The sequence below is a fragment of the Nematolebias whitei genome, chromosome 8 (genome assembly GCF_014905685.2).
Source record: "Nematolebias whitei isolate Nwh7 chromosome 8, NemWhi1, whole genome shotgun sequence".
Taxonomy (NCBI): Eukaryota; Metazoa; Chordata; class Actinopteri; order Cyprinodontiformes; family Rivulidae; genus Nematolebias; species Nematolebias whitei.
The window spans coordinates 25,480,147-25,503,723 of NC_056505.1; the positions used below are offsets into that span (position 1 = coordinate 25,480,147).

At 38.1% G+C, this 23,577-nt stretch overlaps 2 protein-coding genes across 2 annotated transcripts in view; both read right to left on the minus strand.

Moving 5' to 3' along the window:
- Positions 1 to 9,110, minus strand: part of LOC119413610 (GDNF family receptor alpha-2) — a 17,879-nt gene extending 8,769 nt beyond the window's left edge. Inside the window, exon 1 of the mRNA XM_037680667.1 lies at positions 8,732 to 9,110. Within this exon, the coding sequence (XP_037536595.1) occupies positions 8,732 to 9,108 (377 nt within the window). The 5' untranslated portion in view covers positions 9,109 to 9,110. The remainder of the gene's footprint in view (positions 1 to 8,731) is intronic.
- Positions 9,111 to 10,943: 1,833 nt separating this feature from the next.
- The window catches only part of LOC119413611 (GDNF family receptor alpha-2-like), a 35,331-nt gene continuing 22,697 nt past the window's right edge, over positions 10,944 to 23,577 (minus strand). The window contains exon 4 of the mRNA XM_037680669.1: positions 10,944 to 10,957. Coding sequence (XP_037536597.1) covers positions 10,944 to 10,957 — 14 coding nt within the window. The remainder of the gene's footprint in view (positions 10,958 to 23,577) is intronic.

The following is a 23,577-nucleotide window of genomic DNA, read 5'->3' on the forward strand; positions in this document are numbered from 1 at the left end:
ATATATATACATATACATATATATATATATATACATATACATATACATATATATATATATATATATACATATACATACATATACATATATATATACATATACATATATATATACACATATATATATACATATACATATATATACATATATATATATATACATATATAACTAGTGGTGTAACGGTACATTGAACCGTTTCAGCACAGCATGTTTGGTTTGGTCCACTTGCTTACCGTTTTGATTATTTTTTTCACTCATTAAATTTAATTAACGAGAGATTATGCACCGCGGAACTAAGGTTCCTAAGCGTGTTTCATCACTGCGCTATTTATTGTTGCATAGTCTCACAGCACGCGTAGCATTAGCAGCCTAGCATGTCGTTACGGTCTCCTGTTTAGGAACATTATGGCTTTCTTGTTAAAAGACAAGTGAACAAATCCAAAGCTGTGTGTCGACATTTCACGGAGAGTGGATCTGCAGTAGGGCTTTAACAGACTACTCGAGTAATCTACACATCGATTCCTAGGACACTTATGGTGTTGTTTAATGTCATGTCGAGTATTCGTGGTGACGACATTACGCCGCCGTTACGTCATTGCGTCACGTGTCACGCGATCCACACCGGGCACGGGTTACAAACATGATTCCTCCAAGCAGACGGATGGAGCAGAGCAGGCCCAGTCTTGACAAACAGGTAGAAATGCATCAATAGTCTGGAAATATTTCACTAAAGATGAATCTTCCGGTTCAACTACCGTAAGAAAACAGAAAATGAATCAACTTCCTGACTGTTTTGGAGCTCGTTGCGAACCGGCGTTACACCATATTCTGTGACCACCGTATATTGTGACCGTAGGGGGCGGTGTTGCATGCACTGCTGCAGGTCACAGAATTTGGTGTAACATCGGGTCCTATCGACCGAACCAGAACCAGCTTCCTCTGACTTTGTTTCACAAACTAAAAGCAAAAATATTAATCTCTAAACCTATTAAAAAATCGATTTAAACATATTAATCTCTAAAACTAAACTTAATGCGCACCACAGCTGGCGGTGGTGCGAGGTGGTCGACACCCCCCCCCCCCCCACCACCACCACTGGTTTGAGTTTTGTTTTTGACTTGCCACACGTTTCTTCACTTTTGCAGCTTAATAATAATAACTAATAGTTTAGTTTTTCCTGTGACTTATTTGTTGCATGATAAATGGTAGAAGCATAATATATGGTCCCAATTTTTTGTTGGTCTTTTTTTTTTTGTAAATAATGACCTTTTTTGCGGTTTTATTTATTTATTTATTTTTGTTTCTTTAGATCCTATGATTTCATCAAGTACTCGAGTTCTACTCGAGTTTTATTATGTTAATGTCAAGTTTAAAAATTATGTAGTCGTTCAACTCCTAATCTTCTGTAGACAACACGTCTAACTTGTTAACCCACTTGAAACGACATCATCCGAACATGAACATCTCTTCTACAGAATAGCAGCTTGGTTGGTGCAAAGACCGATAACAGCAGCATTTAAATAATCTTTATGAGGTAATTCAGATCGGTCCAAAGCAAGAACACAAGCTGTAGGAGTTTTAAAGCTCTGGATCTACGTCCGTATTCTGCTGTTGATGCGCCGGCTTTAAAGTTTTTGAGCCCCGCTGCCTACGACTTCCATTCAAGTCAACACTTCAGCCAAAAATTTGTAGCAGTACTTCGTGAAAAAGCTAAAACTGATGTTGTCAACAAGCCCTGGACCAGATTAAAGCCCTGCCTTGATGATGATGAACAATAGAATATTAATGATGATCGTTCAAGAAGAGGTATTGTTATTATTATTATCAAATTAACTGTTTAATTTAAAATGATAATCTTATTAACTCAATTTTTTATACCTCTTTGTGTTGTTTGCAGTCTGAGGATGTCATTGGGTTCCTCTTCAGGGAAATCAATCACCAGAGATCACCTCCAGCTGAAAAGTCTGTGATGACTGAACTCTGATCTTTTTCAGGTGCAGGTGGGAATGAGCAAGTCCCTTCTGGAGCAGGTCCAGAAACAGGTTGTGAGTAAAAAAAACGGTCTGTTGCTGCCTATTGTTCTGGTTCTGACTGTTATTGTATTTATTAAGATTTTTATTATTGTTAGTATAGTTCATTTCTTGTAAAGAGTCCTGTTTATTTAAAATATCCAAACGGGTTGCATTTATTTATTTTTATACAAGCGTATTGTTTACTTGGCATACTTTCAAAAATAAATGTTTTGTAAGTCTTGAGGGTACAGATCACCAAACAGGGCCCAAACAACATATGGTAATTATAAATATTCTTAGATGGTAAGCTCAGTCTGATTATTCGGTCATGAACATTTTGAATAAAATCTGATTAACTGGCATTTAGGTTGAAATCTAAAGGAAATATTACATATTTATTTTACATTTAGAGTGTGCTTGTTTTGTTTAAACACTTCAACATTAATCGTTCTTTAAAAAAAAAAAATTTACATAAGATCAGAGTTTTAAAGCTAAAATGTCACAGAGAAACAGGCCATTTGAAGAAAACCTGGTTCGTAGGGTCAGTTACTATGGCAACACACGTTAAGTTTGAGTTATCCTTCATTCTGAAAAGGTAACTTTTTAAAATAAAAACATATTACAAACATAACATGCCATAAAAGGTGTTTACGAATGTTTAAATAATGCACATTTAGAAAAAAAGAAGATACATGGTGGATGTAAATAAAGTTTAATGCTGTAAACATTCAGCTGAGAAAATGAATAATCAGCTGCTCATGTAAGAGAAAAGTGACTCATACGTGCTAATGTGACACAAATGTTAAAATGTACCCAACCACATTAAAAGGACAATTTTATTCCTCCCGTGTGCTATATTTTACATAACTTTTTATAATTATGTATTATATATATTAAATTTAATGGTTGTTTTAATTTTTTCTTCATTGTTTTGTTTCTAGTTAGCAAGCAGACTTTGTAAAAGATATCATGCTACGTTGCCTGTGCAACTCTAAAAACATTTGGACGTTCTTAAGACAGTCTGCAAACTCATTTTAGTAGTGTCTTTAAAAATTACCATCGAATTTGCCAATGCACTGTATGGAAACAGCTTTCCAAAGTGATTGCAAAACCACTTTTTTCTTCTAATTAGGAAACCTTTGTTTTAAAACCTAAACTAAATGTGTTAATTAAACAGAAATGAGTTGCTAAATAAATACTATAAACCTCCATGCTTTTATATGATATACAGTGAAAATATGATGCACTGTAAATGTTCTGTCTAATTATACTTAAATACAAAATGGAAAGCTATGAAAAACATTTTAATATTATACTGGCTTTTACAGAGCTATGCAAGCTTGTGGGTTGAACATGTAATTTATAAAACCAACTCCACATATTAACTCATAAATGTGGCTTTTTCCCCCCACAAACAATGATTTCTGTAGTTTTCTGAGGAATCTGAACCATGGGCTTTGGTTCCTCATTATTATTGCACACATAAAAAAAAATACATCTGCTGCAGTGTGTGCTTGAGCAAGAAAATGTGGCCAATGTTGAGGCCAGCGAACACTTCAAGGACCCTCACAAGTGAAACAGCACAAATGTGTCTGTGTGCGAGTGTTTGTGAGAGGACAAAAGTAATAGAAACTGATAATAAAACTCTGGCAGCCTTCTGATTTCTTTCAGCTTTATCTCAGAAGCTATACAGAGTAATGTCATCTGGACCAGTCGTTCTCCCTACACCCCCTCGGTGAGGACTTGAGATGTCGGATACGAGCGAGCAGACTTTAGATTTAGGGCAGTGTGTGTAAAAAAAGGGAGTCATTTGCAGCAAGTTTTCAGTCAGAAACGCAGGCTTGTTAGCCTCTTTCACAAACTGGGTCAGGTTACCTGTACAGTGATCGATTGTCTCTGACCGGCCCATTTTTGAAAACCAGAGCCCAAATAACTCAATCAAAGTGCACCCAGTGATCCTGTAAGCACGGAGAAATGAATCAAGCATAGAACGGGCTTCACTGATCCGTCACACAATCAATACAAGCACAAATACAACTCAGTGTTCTTTGGTTCGGCTTACGTAAACTGACAGTCGCTCCGGTTATTTGCATGAACACCCATTCACACACGTTATGTGTGCGCAGACTAATAGAAGGTAATGGTGTAATACCTTAAGCAGGGCTACAAGCAGGTTGTAGAAATAAAGGCTGCTCAATTTAATACTTGTTCTCCATCCATCTCGATTTTTAGAGTGTGCCAACGTTCACCTCCACGGAGAGCAGGAGCAGAATGAGATCTCCTAATGCAATACGGCACAGAAGCCAATGCCAAAATGATATAATTGAAATCCTTTTAAGTATTTGCTCCATCTGGAACAATCTAAACCTTCTCCAATGGTGAAATTCGAGCCAATTTGGCAACCAGTGCACCCAAAGGTGCAACATATAAGAGCCTTTTTGCTGATTGAAATGATCAAATAGCAATTTATTATTAGATTAAAAACTTTAAATAAATAAATAAAGAGAAGTGACTCTGCTTTTTCAATATGTTTTATGGATGTGTAAATTGTATTTATAATCCGGTCTTCACATGTTGCGGAGAGTTCAAACAGCTCTCTAAAATGGCCCGTAGCATCTTCTGCAACGATCCACGTGAACAAGCCACTGACCTCCAACCGACTGCAGCAGCTTTACAGTCCACATTGATTCTGCAGGCTCTCCCTCTCCTCCTCTGCCTCTCTCTCTCGCTCATTACCACTGCCCCCCACCCCCGAATCATCCCCTGTGCTCAAATGGGTCTGACAAGCTGTGCGTCCTCTTTTTGAGTCACACAGGTATCCACAAAGAACTCATTGTTGAACAGTCCTCCCTGTTTTTACCGACAGGTCTGTTTGAACGGTGACCACAGCTGAAGAACGTTGTTCTCTGGTCTTGCAGTGTTCATTGCTGATATTTTAGTTTTAACATGAGCTGAATTTGAGTTTATTTGTGCTTTATAAACAAAGATGCACAGGCTAAACCTTAACCTGTGGATATCTGAAAGTCAGTTTGCTTTTAAAACTAACTCAAATGTGCAGAATGAAGTGCTGATACCTGAATGTGTTTTTAAACTTTTAAATCTCACGCAACATTTTCGGTTACAGACATTTTGCGCTAAAATAAAATACAAGCTTGAGAAACAGCTCAACATGTCTTTGTTGCAGAACTGTAAAGATATTCTCCTGCACGGCAGCTCTTATTCACAGCTGAAGGTTGCACAAAAAGCCATCAGAACTACATTCAAACCCAATATGTTTGAATGAAAGTGTGTGTGTCATAAGGTTGTTGGTCGGGCAAACGTGCGTCCACACGGCTCAGGTGTGCGCGCGCTCATCGAGCTGTTGACCTCAGCGGGGCATTACGCAGCCACAGATAATGAGCTTTAACGTCCTATTTCATCTTTCTCAATAAGGAGGAGCTCAGCAGACACCCGGGGCCTAAAGGTCAAAGAAAGCAACTCGGTCTGAAAAGAGATAACACAATGCAGGCAAGCAGGTAATTATCGAGACAATCATAAATTGGAGGAGAGCTGATAGAGTTTCACTGCTTTGGCAGCGTGGAGGTTGAATTTAGTGTTGCTGGAAAGGAACCATCGCCACTTACAGGGTGCTCGCCTCGATGGAACAGATGTAAGTGAACTTTCAGAGCCGCACTGGTCTTTACAGTCTGGTATGAATCTTTAAATAGACGTTTTGTGTGCGGGAGTCATTTTCACTAATCTTGTATTTCTGTCAATAAAAAGAGTAAGGACTAGAATGCTGCTTTCCTGCTGCACACAGTTCGCTCACAGTATTTTGCATTACTCGTTTTTATTTATAAAAAAACATAAAAATATCAAAGAAAGAGGTCAAATTTTTTAAAAAGCAGGATTTCATAAAAAAAACAAAAAAAAACAGTCAGTATCTTACCTGTTGTTGATGACTCTTTGAACAGACTCAGTTTGAAGAACTAGTTTGGTTCTGACCAAGATAGAAGTGGGTCGCTGCCAAATCCAGTCTCAGAAATTTTATAGCAGTTCATCTGAATGCTGCTTTATGTAATGTATAGTATTATTGTATAGAATACTTTAATGTATAGTATTTTACATTGCTTTATAATGTTGCTGTTTTTGTTTAATTTTTATTTCATTTCTTCTATTTATTTACATTATTATGCTTTTTATATGATTGTCTATTGTTGGCTGTACCTCATCTGTGTTCTTTGTTTAAAGCAGGTCTCTCTTGTAAATGAGTCCTCGTGGCTCAATGAGACTAACCTGAATAAATAAAGGTTGAATGAATTGATCAAGTTTTACACAGCCTTCAACGCACAGTTACAGTAATTACACATAATTTTATGGTTAACTGCGAGCACAAACAGCAGCAGCAGCTAGATGTAGCACTTCCAGTGCAGCCTGGAGTATCTCCATCAGGAATATCAAAAAATATCTGTAAAAAAATTAAAAAAGCCATGTGCTTCAAAACTGAGGGCAGTTTAGAGGTTCATAAAACTTTGTCCGTTTGGATAATAATAAAACGTTTTAAATTGAAGTTGTTTTAAGATTATTTTAAGAAAAGTGATACTGTTTGTACTTGCTCTCACTCAAGTCAGTCATTAACTCATCAGCCCAGTGAGAATTTCCTGCTCAATAATCCAGGTAGATAAATCTAACAAAGTTAAGTCAGGTCCTCTGGATGAGTTCTTCTTGTTGAAACCTTCCGTCTTCTATCCAAAAGACTTCGTTAGTCTGAGGAGCTGCAACAAACTCAATCTTATAAATATTAAGTCTTATGTATAAAACTGTTTGTTGCAGCTCAGACTGAAGTTTTTTGAATAAAAGACAAAACATTTCAACAAAGAAGAATTCATCCAGAGGACGTGACGTGAGAAGTATTTATCCGAACTGAGCTCGTTCATAATCTATTTAACGCAGGTAAGACAATAATTGTTCATAAACTTTCCATACAACCCCACTTTTAAATATTAATTTACAGGATATGTGTGAGGGCAAAGCAACCCTTTCAAAATAAAACTTAATTAATTGAGTGTTTCTCCATTTTGTTTGTCAACACAACAAACAAAAGTCTTTCAGCAAAACTTTTTGACAAGTAATATGAAGTAGCCGTTCTATAATTTTAAGACGGTTGGTAAAAGCAAGATACCAGGACAAGACTCTCACCATTTTTCATGCCTGTGTAGACAGTTCCTTGATCTTTTAGGCCCTTTGAATATTGTCAGGACATCACTGATCATCTCTGCAGGATAACATCTGCCTAATCACACTTTACGGAAAACCGCCTGAATGTAACATGTTGTTCACATGGGATCCCATGTGGAAAAATATGTAGCAAACATTTCAAAATTGGGATGGGATGGGAACACATTCAAAACATCCAACAAAGTTCAGTCAGGTCCTCTGAACAGTTTCTATTTATATATATTACATTTCATCCTTCATCCAGTGGACTTCATCAGTCTGAGGAGTCACAACAAACTCAGTCCCACAAGCTGCACATAGTGGACCAACCAGTTTGCTGGTGATAATATGGTTTCTGGAATCCACCCTCTCCCCTGTCGACTCCTCTGAGGCAGCCATAGCCAAAGTGGTTCAAAACATCAAAGTTCATGCTCAATAATCCAGGTAGAAAATCCAACAAAGTGAAGTCAAGTCATCTGGACAATTTCTTTTTTTTTTTTTTGTTGTTGAGACGTTTCGTCCTTCGTCCAAAGGACTTCATCAGTCCAAGGAGCCACAACAACATGTGGAACTCAGTTTGTTGTGGCTCCTCAGACTGATTAAGTCCTTTGGATGAAGGACGAATCGTCTCAACAAAAAAATTACCATCCAGATGACCTGACTTAACTTTGTTGTTTTTTTTTACTTGGATTATTGAGCATGAACTTTGACATTCAAAACTTTGACATTCAAAACTTTGACATTCAAAACTTTGACATTCAAAACTTTGACATTCAAAACATGTTTCGTGCGGTAACCCAACACGTTTTCACATGTGTAGGTCATGTGTTTTTTCTGTAACTAAAGAAATGTACAAAATGCCAAATATGTTTGTGTTTATTTCCCACATTTTCTTTTTTAGCAGAAAACTAAGAATTTGTTGAACTCCATTAGTCTCATAAATGAGGTTTTAATTAAAATGCCACCCATTTGCAGGTCTAAAGATAGCTGAGCATATCTCCATCAGCACCATGTGGAGCCCACTGATGGTCAGATGGTTCTGGAGCTAAAAGATCTTGACAGCTGGTTTGCCTCCAACCGCTGTGTCCCACCTGCTCTGAGCTAACACAAGGAAACATGTCACGGCTGGATAAGTGTGAATTGAATCTGGCTGCTTGAAGCCTCACACAGCCAAAGTGATCCACTAATGTTTTGTTCAGCCTAATTGAGCGTTGTCCCTTCAACTTAGCCTCACATCTTCATCCTGCATCTAAAAGCCATGCCCTCAAAGTCTAATGACTTTGCTGGCAAAGTTACAAGTTAGAAATATAAAACTTTAGGATGGCACAGGAGGCAGGAAGTTATGAAGAAAGCAGAACACTTATACAGTAGATGGAAACTTATTTCATTTTTTTTATATATAAAAGTGAGATGATAAAAAATCAAAAGTGTTTTTCCAGGAATGGTTTTGTATCTCCAGACTTTGTCCAACAAATCAGCAAAATAAAACTCCACACCAGATTCTCACATTTGCTTTTCTTTACCTGCAGAGAGCATCCTGACGGCAGATCCTCCGCAGCTCCAAACAATTGGGTTTCTCCTTGTCTTTATAGGAACAATCAGGCACAATAGTCTGCCGGCGTCTCTCGGCGCAACCTTCAGACTGACAGGGGCAGAAGAGCAGCCGGTGGCTGAGCTCCGCGGGAACGCGGTCCAGGAACGACCTCAGCGCCTTGTGGCAGCGCTTCCTGTTGCAGGTGTCTCCTTTGTTCTGGTCCTCCTTGGTGCAAGTGGAGATGAAGTTGGCACGGTGCTTTTTGCAGTTGTTGTTGAGGTTGCAAGCTTTGGTCGCATCAAGGCAGGGATTGCAGACTTTCTCAGTATCAGGACAGCTGAACCCTTTCGGAGCTAGAGTGAGCATCCCTGGAGGTAAAGAAAGAGAGAAATTAATGCCTTTAAGAACTTATTCACTTAAATATACATTTATTTTTTATTTCCTGAACACTTTTCTGTGGTTAGTAGGAGGGACATGTTAGGGTCAGGAATCTTAAAATACTGCAGTTTTAAATAAGAAACAAAGGAAGCTGTATGTGATGTTATAAAGTAAACTATATGAACTAAAGTAGGTATATAATGGTGTTGTGGCCAATGGGGTTTGGCAAAAAATGTCCATAGTCTGTGGCCAGCATAATGATTCACACAGAAGTACAACATGTATTATTGTGTTTACATTTTTCACAATTTGAAAAAGAGAAAAAAATATATATATAATTTATTCAAATTCCCATACTTGTTTGACGAATATAGATCAGAATGGTGGGAGGTGAGCTACAGATTGGACAGGCAGGGTTCAGAGACAAACAATAATGTCTACTCAAAGTCACTTCTAAAGTCACTTTGCAATTAACTATTATTTAAGTCTAAACAACTTTGAGGAAAAACCACAGAAAACACGTAGAACAGATAGAGATTTAAACCAGAGATTTTCATGTTTTGAAGCAACAACACTTTTCATGTACCACTCCAATAAATGATCAGAAGGCATTGTTGTGGATCATTAGAAATAAACAGTTGCTTTTACAGACATTTAGTTAAAATTTAGTGTTTGCAAAGGTGAAAATAATTCAGAATACATACTTTGAGTACAACACATTCTATGACGTCCTTGCTTTGGTCTTAACTGTTGAAGTCAATACTACCTTTCTGTTAGCAAAATAAACAAAGCAACTGACAAAGCTCAGGTAGAGAGGTAGAGAATGATTGTCACTATTGCCTTCCTGCCTCTTCATGCTGCTCTGAGCCATCAGAGGGCTGATTAAACTGGAACTGAGCTAATCTGCTTCAGATCTTGAGTTGAAGTCAGTCTCCCCACCATCACAGACTTGTGCACCTCCACATGCAGGAAGAGGGCCACCTGCATCATGAAGGACCTCACTCATCCAGCACACACGTTTTGCCCCGCTCCCCTCAGGAAGGCGGTTAAGGAGCATTCTTAGCATATCTTAGATCTTATTACTGTTTTCCTTTTACATTTTAATACTTTTGTTGGATGTAACTGGGACCCTGTGTACACAATTTTGAATGACAAATAAAGAACCTTGAATACTTGAATCCTTGGGTCAAATGTGAATATATAAGGACTAAATAAGTTTTGGGTTGGATATTATTACATTTTTTATTTTCATATTAATGGATCTGTGCATCTTTAGTGCTGCTCTATCTGTAGTTCATAAGCACAAGTCCATTCTGTTATTTCTGTGTTGTAAGAAATGTTATTGAAGATGTTTGAGTGTTTTCAAGATGCTGTGCTGTTGCACTTAAAAAAAAGCTTTTTCCTGAAATATACTGATAATAAAGCAGGATTATGTCCACTGTTGGCACTCCTCTCTTGTATTCAGGCTATATTAGAGAAGTTAACCTTCCTCCCCTGTAGATAATGATATTTCAGAGGTCATGGTGGCCTGGTGACACTCCGAGAGATTCATTTCTTATTCAACAGAACCAATCTCCCTGCGTGTCTATCAGGCAGCCTGGAGCAGGAAGAAGACCATCTATTTTACAGGGGGTGGGGGTGCTAGAGATACACTATTGTTTCCAAGAGGTGCACTGCACATGATCAATCCTAGAAATGGAAACGTGTGCACATCAAATTCCAACTAGTGGGGTGGGGGAATAAGGAAACCCTCAACGTTAATGACTTTGTGGTTTCAGATCAGCTCAGGAAAAAAAACTCACGGTCTGAAGAATAACAAGTTATCAGGAGTTGGACCCTGAGGAAAGGAACCACACAAACTAGATTAATTTTACGCACCGCTTTTATTGGACGTATCAAAGGTATTTTAGAGCACAGAGTGTTGAATGAATTGTCTTAAGTTGGACGGATAGGCATTTCTTCAGAAGTAATAAAACATGAGCTTGACTTTTATTAGATGCTGTAATCTAGAGATTTTTGATTGTCCTTGCACTTTCCAAGGATAAAGACAAATTCCCCAGCAGATGTTTGGCAGTGTAATATCCCCAGACTTGTTAATCTAAGAAAGAGAAAAAGCAAATCTAATGGTGCTTTTACCATTTACTCTTGACCAGAATCGTCAGACTTCTCAGACAGATTGTGCGAGAATTAGGCCAGAGGAAGCAACTTGGTGAAATTGTATTTACAATGAGACGTGAAAAAGACTGATTTTGGCACCGCAAGGCTGAAAAACAGGCCAAAATTTTACTTAAGTGGGGCGAGCTCACAAACAGGGCCAAAGGGGGGAGCGGTACAGTCCAGCTGGAGGAGCGGTTAGCAGGGCGACTGTCCAGTGGCTCAGGCAACATTACATTGATGGATTGCAGCTTCTGAATCTCCCCTGGCCATCTGCAGCTATAATGCGGGCCACTGGGGGGGTCTGAGATGAAACGAAAATGGGAGAAGGATGAGCTCGTACAATTTATCTGACCAGGCTGAGCCGAAGCTGCTTCTGTGGCTGCAGTGACGGATGGGTTTTTACTACTCTTGATTGGGAACCTAAGATTGAATTTTGGTGCTCAGACCAAAAAGATGTCTTAGGGCAAACATATAAGACATAAAGTCGACCTGATGGCTCTGATGCTGCTGCGCTCTAATAGGACGGCATGCAAGAGCAGAAGGAGAAAAGGACAGAGGCGGAAAGAGGTGGAGCTGGGAGTGGAAATGTTCAGTATTGTGTTACAGAGTTGTAATTGATTTTCCAAGTGCATCACAACACAGGTCTTCATCAAACCTATTTGGCTATAATGTGCAGAGAAAGATAATGACATTGGATGTATAAAGAAGGAAATAGCTTTAAGAGCAGAGCGAAGACGTGCACAGTTGATTGCGGCTGCCGATCTTGACAGACAGATGAAAAGAGAGGACACAAACAGATTGAATGGCCACTCACGCAGAGAGCTTTCAAATAATGGAGACTAACTGGAGAAAAATGCACGGTGCACAAAATGATTAACACAACTCATCAGGAGCGCAATCAACAGCTCTCAGCATAACAATGTTCTGCACCTATCTATAAACAGACCTCGTGGCTGCTGGAGCAAGCGAGGCGATGGCGATGAGTAAAAGGTCGGACAAGAGAGAAGACCTGCTGACTGACACGTGCTTTCAACGCAGGGAAATATGATGTTTTTATTTTGTACCTGTTCGAAGAAAATATTATAGTACAAACAATTCAAGGAACTTTTTTAAGTTGTCCTGATTTTGTTCTTTGAGAAAATTACACAACAGCTTCAGTGAAGATCCTATACAGCTCGTCATGATTATTATTATTTTTTTTTAACTTTTAGTTAAAAATAAAACATAAAAAAATTGCCTCTTTTGCGGGAAGGGTAGCAGCAGTAAAAAGCTTTTTTTAAAGACTTTCAATTAAAACGCTCAAATTTGATTTTGAAGTCGTCTTTCTTTAACTTTTTGTAATTTTAGGCCTTTTTTTATCTTTGGTCAAAATGTTAAATAAAGGGTAGACATGGGCACCAGTGACCCCCGTGAAAATAATGGATGGATGGATAGCTAGCTAGCTAGCTAGCTAGCTGGATAGATAGATAGATAGATAGATAGATAGATAGATAGATAGATAGATAGATAGATAGATAGATAGATAGATAGATAGATAGATAGATAGATGGATGGATGGATGGATGGATGGATGGATGGATGGATGGATGGATGGATGTTGTAAAAATATGCTGTGTTAGGTTTAAGAATAAACTGTGCTTTGTACACACCATTTTCTGAAATCCAACAACAGAAGACTGTTTTTGCTCCACTCTGTTTATGCATGCGTAATCTTTAACCTTTGCACAGAAGCAGTGCTGAAGTCATCACTTTAATAATTAGGACTCATGACCCTGATAAAATGATTAGGTGAGAAGTCAATGAGCACATAATTTAACATGTCTCCACAAAAAATAAATAAATTAATTAAACAGAATGTTCAATAAAGCCAAAACTCATTTATTAGCATCTTAAAACAGACACTTTGTTACAAACCACCTTAAATTGTGTTTTGCCAAATTAAAACAAGTTGAAGGGCAGCACGGGGGTGAGGTTGGTAGAGCTGTTGCCTCTCAGTGAGCAGGTTGCCCCTGTTCAAATCCCAATATGGATGGATGGAAAACCAGTTGAAGTTCAATCCTGGGAAAAAATTATTTAATGGTGGGTCTTAAAAGGTCATTACAAAGGCTTGGACAAGTGATTAAAAGTGGCTTAGCACCAGAAATAGTAAGGAGTAATTTAGTGCAGCTTTAATCTTTTTATAGTTCACTTGAAGATAATAAATATTTTCATGTGTTTGTGTGTGTATGGTTGTATATGTATGAATATAAAGTTAGTTTACATAGTGTTCATGATTTAGTTGAATTAGTCTGGTATAACCCATGTAAATACTGTGACAAATTAATTAATGAACAAAAATCTAAATTCTCAGAGAAAATGTGCATAGTGTAATGAACTATGACTTGTATTTCTGGAAGTTATGTGCCTAAAATATTAAAATATTATGCTGATGCCATCAGTTTTTATAATTTCCCTTTGCAAAGTTTCTTTAAGCTGTCATTACATTTACCATACGTCCATTATGTGTCTGACCTCACTCTGGAGGTCTGACACATAATGGACAAGATTCAGAAGAAAAACGGAGGCTGTTTTTTCCCCTCAGTTTAATAAATCCTTGTAAACTGTTTCTTTTCATATTTTATATTTTGCTATTTTTGGATGTAACTGGGACCTTGAGTACACAGTTTCGTTCCACCTACATGTGATGCGAATGACGATAAGGAACCTTGAACTTAAACTTAAAATGTGCACACAGACTTGCAGTACTCAGTGTGCAGCAGGTTTGGGTGTTGAGCTGAGTTTTTGGTTTGGAGATGAAGGGTAAACCTAAATATGGAACAAAAGACAACATAACTCAGACTGTTAAAAAAGGTTTTGGGGAACATCTAAAATGGCAACATACTTTATTTTACTTTATTTTATATTGTTTGGTTTGACTGAAGCACCACTTAAATTCCTTTTTTTTCCCCATGTGTTAAATTAGAAAAATGATCCTTTTGTTATAAATATATATATATAAAAAAATACACTTAATAGAAGGTTAGTAATCATCCTAATGTCAGCGTCATTACTATATATCCTGGATGGTGTGTAACTTAGTGGGATAAAAATGAATAAAATAAGCTTCGATGTATGGTTTATTTTTATGTCATTGATATGAGATATTTGTTAAGAATGATTGAATAATTGAACCTGAGCGTGCAAATCTGTCCAACTTCACAATTTCACTCAACACAAACAACCAATTGCTGATTCTTTAACAGTCTGTTAGACAATTTATGTGCAGTTCACTAAACAGGGGGGGCAGACTTCTCCAACCATCGTTTTTATTTTTTCACCTGCAACACAGAAGGCTCTATACTCTACTGACAGGAGGAAATGTAGAAGATGTTTAACATAAAGCAAACACAGAAAGACAAAGTCAGAAAGAAAAAAGAATAAAAGCAACGAGGTGTGAAAAAGGTGACACATGTAAATGGAGACGAGGAGAAGAAAACCGCTCTTCTAATGAAAAAAGGTCCTGTCGAAGCAAGACCGAATGAAAGATAGGCTCAGCTTTTAGGAACAAGAGGAAACAGATAAAACTGTTCATGCACCCAGTGGTAGGATTTGATTTTTTGTTTCCTAAAGAGTAAGGCATTTTCTTTTACAAGTAATTGCTCTCCATCAGCCTGATTTGAATTCTGCATTTCATATATCATCTCACACTCAAGGGATGCTGTTCTGCAGAAGGAAGTTCAAGCCAGGTTACAGAGAGACTCTTGACTCCTGGTATGTTCTTGGTAATTAGGAAAGGTGCCAAAGTTTGGATTTAATACAGCCCTGGGTGAGCGTGCGAGAGCTTGTTAGGGAAAGTCTTTAGTCTAGACCCCGAGGAGCATGTCAAGCATTTCTGTGTCAAAGGCCTCATCAGTCATTAGCTCTATACTATGTCACGGTGGGGATTTCCTGAAGGGAGGAAACGGGTGCGCTGAATCTACAATATCATCTCACTAAGCTTCACTGAGCAACTTAAGTGTGTAGATTTTAGAAACGTCAAACCAGTGGAGTCTATAAAGTATCCTGTTCTCAATCACGGGCAACACTTTATCCCTAGATATAAAATTGTTGCAGCAAATGCAGCCATCATGAAATGGCAATACAGTACAGCGAGCAAACATGGAAATTATGAAATAAACTAAATATCTGGGTATGAAAAATTTGCTGGCAAAATTTTTTAAATAACACAGAAAATCTCCCAAAAGAAATGATTTCATCTAAGTATAAATTGGTGCACATGCATACCCCTCAATACATTTGATTTGAGGAGGTATAGAACGAGCAATGAATAAGAAGTGGTATCATGAGTGGAACAGTTGTGTTATCAGGCAGTTGCTCATATGTCCAACAGTCAGTCAAAACAGTAAGTGAAGCTCTCCAAACGCAGCAGATTCCTCATAGAACAACATTACCAGTTCATGATGGGGCTTAATGCGGGTCATATTATGGGTTCATACAAGGCTGGGTGGTCATAGTGTGTAATGGCCTGTCATGGGCAGTTATAATAGTGACCCGATGTTGGAACCAAAGGGTGTGTGTGAGAGCATGCACACCCATAATGGAGGGCCTACTTAACCAAGACAAACCACATCAATGGACAATCAACCTTGTATGCCAAGCATGACAAAACTCCATGAAATCTTTATCTGCCATCTGGACACAGGCTTTCCAACAACCTGTGATGCTGCATTGTGTTTTAAAAACCGGCACAAGTATTGTTACATGGTAATTTAGTTCATTGTGTTAAACAGTTAAAAATCAACAAAGTCTTCCTGTCTTATTTCTTGCTAACTCAGTCCTGAGCGTAAGCTGCTGTTAACATCAGAGCAGAGATCTCTGCATTTGCAGAGGTAGTCACTGGAAGTCCTGGACTGATGAATGGCACTGTATCATGTTGAGTGATGACCGGTGTGTTTGGCAACGCCAAGGGGAGAAGACTAATCCTGTCAATGTTGTGGAGAAGCACACCAGCATCACTCCTAGCATCACAGTGTTGAGAGACATAGGGTCTGATTCAGGTCACCTCTGTTAGTGACTCGTGTACCCGAACAGCGCAGCACTATTTCAGCGACATGCTGCGTGTGCATGTCTTACACCCTCTGAGACAGCACCATGCTACAGCCTCTCGATCATCCGCACACGGTACAGTCTTTGAACTGCCTGTGTAAGGCAGGGTTCCTCCAGTGGTCAGCCACCTCCACCACTCTCTCTCTGATCAAACATTTGTGGGATTATCTCATCATGTCAACGTTGACTCAGTGCTGAGCTGACAGAACAGAGAAGTGTGCTTCTAAGAACATTCAACACATTTCATTCCCATCACTCTGTCTGGGTACTCCCCCCCCCCCCCCCCCATCAGTGAGCACTTATCAGGTGAGAATTAGGTTTCACAACAAAATTTAAATTGTTACATACACCACTTTTATGCATTTGAGTTATTTGTGAGCTGAAGTTGGCAAGCAAAGTTTACCATTTTGAAAGCACTAGCTACAGCATCCTGCACACCCCTCACAGCTTCAATTCCTCATCAGTGCTAACATCGCCGGATGTTTTAAAACAGTCTAACACAATATGTGTTTTAGATATTATGTGCAATATTGTTTTAATGATCTGCTTCCTTGTTCATTATCAGCATTCAACCAGGGAATGACTACATGTGCTAACAAACTGAGACATGTTCTGCTATTTAATGTAAAGCTAGAAAAAAAAGCTGACTGATGCAAAGGGTGTTGGAGCAAGTCTCATTACAGATCCACTGAGAGTTGGGGTAGGGCTTTACTTAGAGTAGACTGGTTAGAAAATCCACACTGGATAATGAAGCATATGAACAAAGTGATATAAATGCATGCATGTGCGGCTGGAGGCAGGGGCAGTTCTAGCCTGTTTGGTGCCCTGGGCAAACAACCCCTACGGCGCCCCCTCCACCGAGTCTGCATCAACCAACTCCCCTCCCCCCACACACACCACCCTCAGGGATGCGGACACACTCTGCAGTGACATATTATTTAGATCACCATGTACCATCACAGACACACTCAAAATGTCTTTGAATATTTTATTTGAAAAACTTGAAATAATAATACAAAATAAACAAACTAGAATAATACTATAAACACACAGAGTAAGCCACATAAATACTGTACACCATGAATTTAAAGTATACAACTACAAATAATAAATACTGTAGAAAATAAACAATTAAAATAAGACATTTCTAAATTGCACCAACAGGTCACTTAAGAAAATTTGTGTAGAACAGTTGCACTTATCATGACACAAATTTCTCTGCACGACTGTGAAGGAAGGTCTGAACCTTTTCTGAACAAGATAATTTACACAACTGCACTTCAAGAAACACAAATTAAATCACACAACTGTCATGTCTCATCCTGGCCTGTGGCAGAGGGAGCTCCAAAATATTTTAGAAGTGCCCTTAAATTTGCATGAAAATACCATACATAAAACTTCTGATACATCATCTTTGTATCCTTATCAAACATTCTTAATTCTATGCCTCACAATGGGGATTTAATAGGCTAAAAAACATTGTTGAGAAGTATTCTAATACAATACTGAGTAATTACAGCAGGCTAACATCACACACCAAAGTAATGTGAAGTGATACAGGGACTGTTGTACAGACATAGCAAACAGCTAACAACTAAGACAAACAAACAGGCTTACATATATTGTATGTCCAATTTATGAAATATTCATAATATGAGACAAATCGACACCTCTTCCAATAAGGGCTATTTAACATGGTCCAAGCTACATCACAAGATCATTGCCTTTAGTGATTATAGTAGCTTAATTTTACTTTTCCTTATAGTAATTTAATTTTAGAAGAATTGCAATCTTAAAAACGATAATATTTTCTGTTGAAAACAAAAGATGTCATCCTAAGCAGCTAAACTAATTAATAGTAAACCTATCTTGCAACAGGGTATAGTCTACATAACATAACACCTTTCATGCTCCAAAAGATGACACATCTGCATACCTATCTTTTGCTCATTTCTCCTCTTCTTCTTCTTTTCTTTTTTTTTCCCTAAACTGGGAACCTGATGGCTTTGACCTGTTCTGGTCCATCTTCCATGTATGTAGTTGGAACTCCACCAACATGAGTCAAAACAACTTAGGTCTAAACTAATTCACCTTCATTGGTGTACGTATTTGTTTTTGTATTATTTTTTCATTGATTTCACACAAATAAGCTGTGAACTATTGGCTATATTCCCAACATTATGAATGAATTGTGCTTTGTTTGGGAGGAACCATTGGTGTGATTTACTTAGCAAACTAACTGTATTAGGTGCGCTATAAGTTGCATCCCTGGCCCAGCAAGGGAGACAGTGGAATTTCCCTCCCATTACCTTCCTCGCCTCTTCTTTCACAACCTGGGTGTCAGACCTCAGCAGAAGCTACACGCCCTGCACCTGGCGGAGGGTGCCCACTCCCCGCACATGGGCGATAGGAAACAGATATGTAGGCTAGACAGGCTATATGAAATAATGTGCTTTTTTTTTTTTTTTTTGAGGGTGAGGGCCGGGTACTTGTGTTGCCTTAGACAAGATACCGCCCTGAGCAGCTGTCTATCAGAAACTGCCACTGGTTTAAGGCAAACACAAAACTAGTCTAGCAAAAACACAGTCAATGCAAAGAGACGCTTAGATCACCTGAAAGCTAAAATCTCTATTGTACTGTGCAAAGATCTTAACGTTTGTTTAAGTAATAGTAATTGTTATACGAGTAGCACAAAAATCTGGAACATTTCAACAGCATGCTGAGCAGGGCTACTGCCCTGTTCCCTACTTTTCTACTGTATGAGCAGCTTCCTGGATTTAATTGGATGCTGGACATACAGAGCTGAGAGGTGAGGGGCTTAGAGCGGAGAGTTAGAAGCTCTAACTAAGGGATGTTAAATTTAATTCCACCAGGGACCCCTGAATGCAGCATTCTTTGCTGGCCTCTGCTCTCAGAAAGTTAATCAGCTCTGTGCTGCGTCAATGGAACAGAAAGCATTCTACCAAAAGCATGTTAACAATTACACTCAATAATATTTTTTTTTTTTATGATTATGTGGAATATGATGAAGGGCTCTGAAGGAATGAGCAGGAATCAGCTCGTTCATTTTCTCAACTACAAAAGTTTGCGAGGGTGTTCCTCACTCTTGTGTGTTGAAGTTAAGGAATTGTTATGTCTGTATGTGATTAATCAGTATTTATCTTTTTAGACTCAAATGACTTCCTTTGTAACAATCCAAGTGGAGCAGCCTAAGCGCCACTCTTCTTGCTATCAGAGTCAGTCTGTCTCCATGGGATCTCGTTCATATTTTCCCACATTAATGGCTGGGACTTACTGGAAGTCTTGTTATTGTTTCTGACAAATTTGTTTAGTTCTGGAGTTTAGAGAGTAACATAAACCCAACAACCAACCTCATGAGTGGTTTGAGTCTTTCTTCATCTTCTGCTTGTCGGGGTCACTTCCTTTTTGTTTTGGGTTTTATAAATAGGGTTCGTCTTGAATGCATTTCAAAATTGTACGATTGGTATTTATATATGTTATCTGAGCCATCTTTAATATTGCAACAGTAACTGGGGAACAAGATAAACTCCAAACAGAACAATTTTTGCGGGGTTTGGATCAAAAGGTGTGATTCATTTGCAAAAGTAGGTCTATGAAACATATTTGTTTCCATTAAATCCTCAGCAATTGACAACAATAAAGCTATCACTATTTTAATGCTGTTTATGTGGTATTATAATTCCAACTCTAGTTAGTAGAAACAATGATTTATGTTTGCAAAGATCTGCAACAAAACTAAGTATCACTATTATGGGTAAATATATTCAATGACAAAGTGCAGGAAGATCAAATAAAAAAGTCTAAAAATGAAGATTCAGTTAAGCGTGACAGGGTGTTAGGAGGATGTTAGTGTTGCAGACATTCCTTCAGCTTTGGTAGCTCTTTCTACTATCGCTGAACCACAAATAACCCTGAAGACTGAGGCTGCTTTCTTCAAAGGGTTTGATCTAGCTAAGCTAATCAGAAGTAAAAGAACAACATCAGTCAAGGCAGTAGCCAAGTAAATAAAATAGCGCAATTTGTTTGCTAATTTAAATCAATAAAGTGCTATTCTGTGTTGCTGACTAGAAAGCACATGTGAAGTCCCAATGTTAATGTCAAATTTATTTATACAGCACATTTAAAAGCCGCCAAAGCTAACCAATGTGTTTAACAGTAAGACAGAATGAGATGTTTGTTTTTATGTGCAAAATACCATAAATAGGGATTAAAAAAAGACAACCCAAAAAGATTAAAACTTGTCCAAATACAAAACCCATTTTTGTGACTCAAAAGCTAAAGAAAAACAAAGCGAAAACAAGTTTCTTGAAGGAATGCATGTAGCTCACCACTTTAGATGTTTAAGTTTTGGAAAAGATAGTGTTCAGAGTATGTGTTGGGTTGATTCATGGCCATTAACGTGTCAAGTTATAGCTTTGTCTGTACGAAGGTAACTGCAAAGAAATCCTCCATTTTTTGTCATGATTACATTGTATGCTTAATGGATCAATTAAAGGTTACTGCTTAAACCGAGCTGTGCTTTGTTTTGTGCATTTTTAGATTTATGTTGCAACTTCTGGTTGCACAAGTTTAGTCTTTGTTTGCTATGAACAGTTAACACTAAATTATTTTTTACACAAAGCATTAAAACATAGGTTATGTACTGTAATGTAAAATTTACAATTATTGAATTTCACTGTAAATTCATGTCCTGTGTCACTCTGCAGCACGAAAATATTTACTGCAGTAACTATTTTAAGTTATTAGTATCATTGAATTTGTTTTATTTTTTTTGGCTTGTCATCTTTGCCTTAATGTTGTCTGATAAAACAAAAATGCCTTACCATCAGCCACGAGCTTCACTATCTCTGCCAATACAGATATATTGTTTGTTTGTTTGCCAGAGTTTAGCTCACCTTGGGTTACATTTCCGCATGGGTGGAGCAACATTACCGTTTGTGTCACATCAATTGTCCCCACCTTATAAAGGTGTGATTGCATCACTCAGCCCTCTGTATATAGCAAGAGGCCATCAGAGCACTAACAATCAATTGTTAGGTTGATGTTCCTCCTTTTGCATGTGAACAACTAGTTAATGTCACCAGCAAACTGATTGATCGAAGGTTCTGCTTATAAGACTGAGCTTGTTGCAGATCCTCAGATGGGGATGGTCTTTTGGATAAAAGACGAAACAGTTCATCAAAGAAGAGCCCATTCAGAGGACCTGACTCAACCTTGTTAGAATACCTGTCACTGTCTTGGGCAGAAAGTGGAGAGGTGTGAAGGTGTATGGCATCACTTTGCAAGACATAATATGAAAGATTGTTCCGGTTCATCTCTGGGACAAAGTGAGGTTGAATGTGACAGTGAATGTGTAGAAAGTTCTGGAAATATGAATGGAAGTAACATCTCTTTCTGCAACCTAAAGAATAGTCTATTTAAAGTAGTAACGAGGTAACAAGTGCTAGCCCATTGTCCTTATTGACTTTTTGTTTCCAGAAGCAACTTTATAAGTAATGAGGTGTCCTTGTTGACCTGTTTTATTCCAATACCTTAAAAATGTACAAAGTTAGACAATGCTATTCTTTCTAGCACAAAGTAGCCTGCCACTTACAATTCACTTGGAACTGATTAGCAGTGCAGGGTTGAAAAAGAGACAGTTAAATGCACTCAATATGGAGATATATGAAGGCAGTTTTCGAATGAGGACAACCCAGAATAAAAAAAAAAATGCAACTAACTTGAGCATTAAGATGCTCAAACATTGCTGAGCAGTGTCAACAAAACCAAGGCAGAAGAAGCACTGTGAATGTATACATTTATGACAAAGCTATGCTTGGGTCCATTCATTTTATCACTGCTGAAGGGATATGGAAGAACCAACAACAAAGTGGCTTTAAGAATCTGTTGGACTCCTGGCAGAGACCAATGCAGACATGTTCCTGTTTTTAGTTTTCTATGTTCGCCTTAGAATCTAGCTGTTTTTTGTTACTTTTAGTTTTTTAGCGATCCTATTTGTAAAAAAATAATAATAATCTGTATGACTTTTTATAACTGTTTATTGTTGTTGCTGTTGTGCATTGTTGTCATCGATCTTTGTTGAAATCAGGTCTCTCTTGCAAATGAGTCCTCGAGGCTCAATGGGATTTACCTGTCTAAATAAAGGTTGAATGAAATAAACACTGTCCTTTTTTAGTTGACAGATCCCACTGGGTTAAACACCTTCTTTGCTTTTTGAATGGGTAAATGCCATAAACACTAAATACAATCAAAGAAAATTAGAAAATTTGCAGTAACACTTTACAATGAGGTATTTGATTAACTACTAAGGAATGCCTCAGGATCTAATGGGTAGTTAACCAGTACTTACTGGGAAACACACAGCTAAGTCTTATTGTGGGACTACTGATTAGTTACCTTGTAAATGAAGAGGAACTAATCAAGAACTAATGGGTCGTTACCAAGGAAGGCAATGAGGAACGAATCAGGAGCTAGTTAACCAGTACTTACTGGGGAACACACAGCCAAGCCTTATTAGGGGACTACTGGTTTGTTACCTGAGAAACAGAGGAGAAATTCTCCATGTGGGTTCTGAATAAACCCTGCACCGTGAGGTCACAGCTTGTAATTGTCATAAACCTGTTTCCTAGTAATTACTGATTTTATTGGATTTTCTCTTATGTAAACCTATTGATGAAAGACATTACCATTTTCATAACCTTGTACTGGTGTCATCTTAACTACCTGTATGTCTGACTATCACTTACTGAGTACCAAATCATTGCCTAGCTATTATTTTGTTCACTGATAGTGAAGCATCATACCAAGTACTTACTGAGGAACCAATCATTACTTAATCACTACCTGACCATTACCTACTGGTTTGTTCATGTGGTAACAAACCAGCAGTCCCCTAATGAGGCTTGGCTGTGTTTCCCAGTAAGCACTGGTTAACTACCCATTAGCTCCTGGTTCGTTCTTCTTTGGTTTCCTTGGTAACCACCCACTAGTTCTTGATTAGTTCCTCTTCATTTACAAGGTAAATAACCAGTAGTCCCCTAATAAGCCTTGGCTGTGTTTCCCAGTAAGCACTGGTTAACTACCCATTAGCTCCTGGTTCGTTCCTCTTTGGTTTCCTTGGTATCTACCCATTAGTTCTTGATTAGTCCCTCTTCATTTACAAGGTAAATAACCAGTAGTCCCCTAATAAGGCTT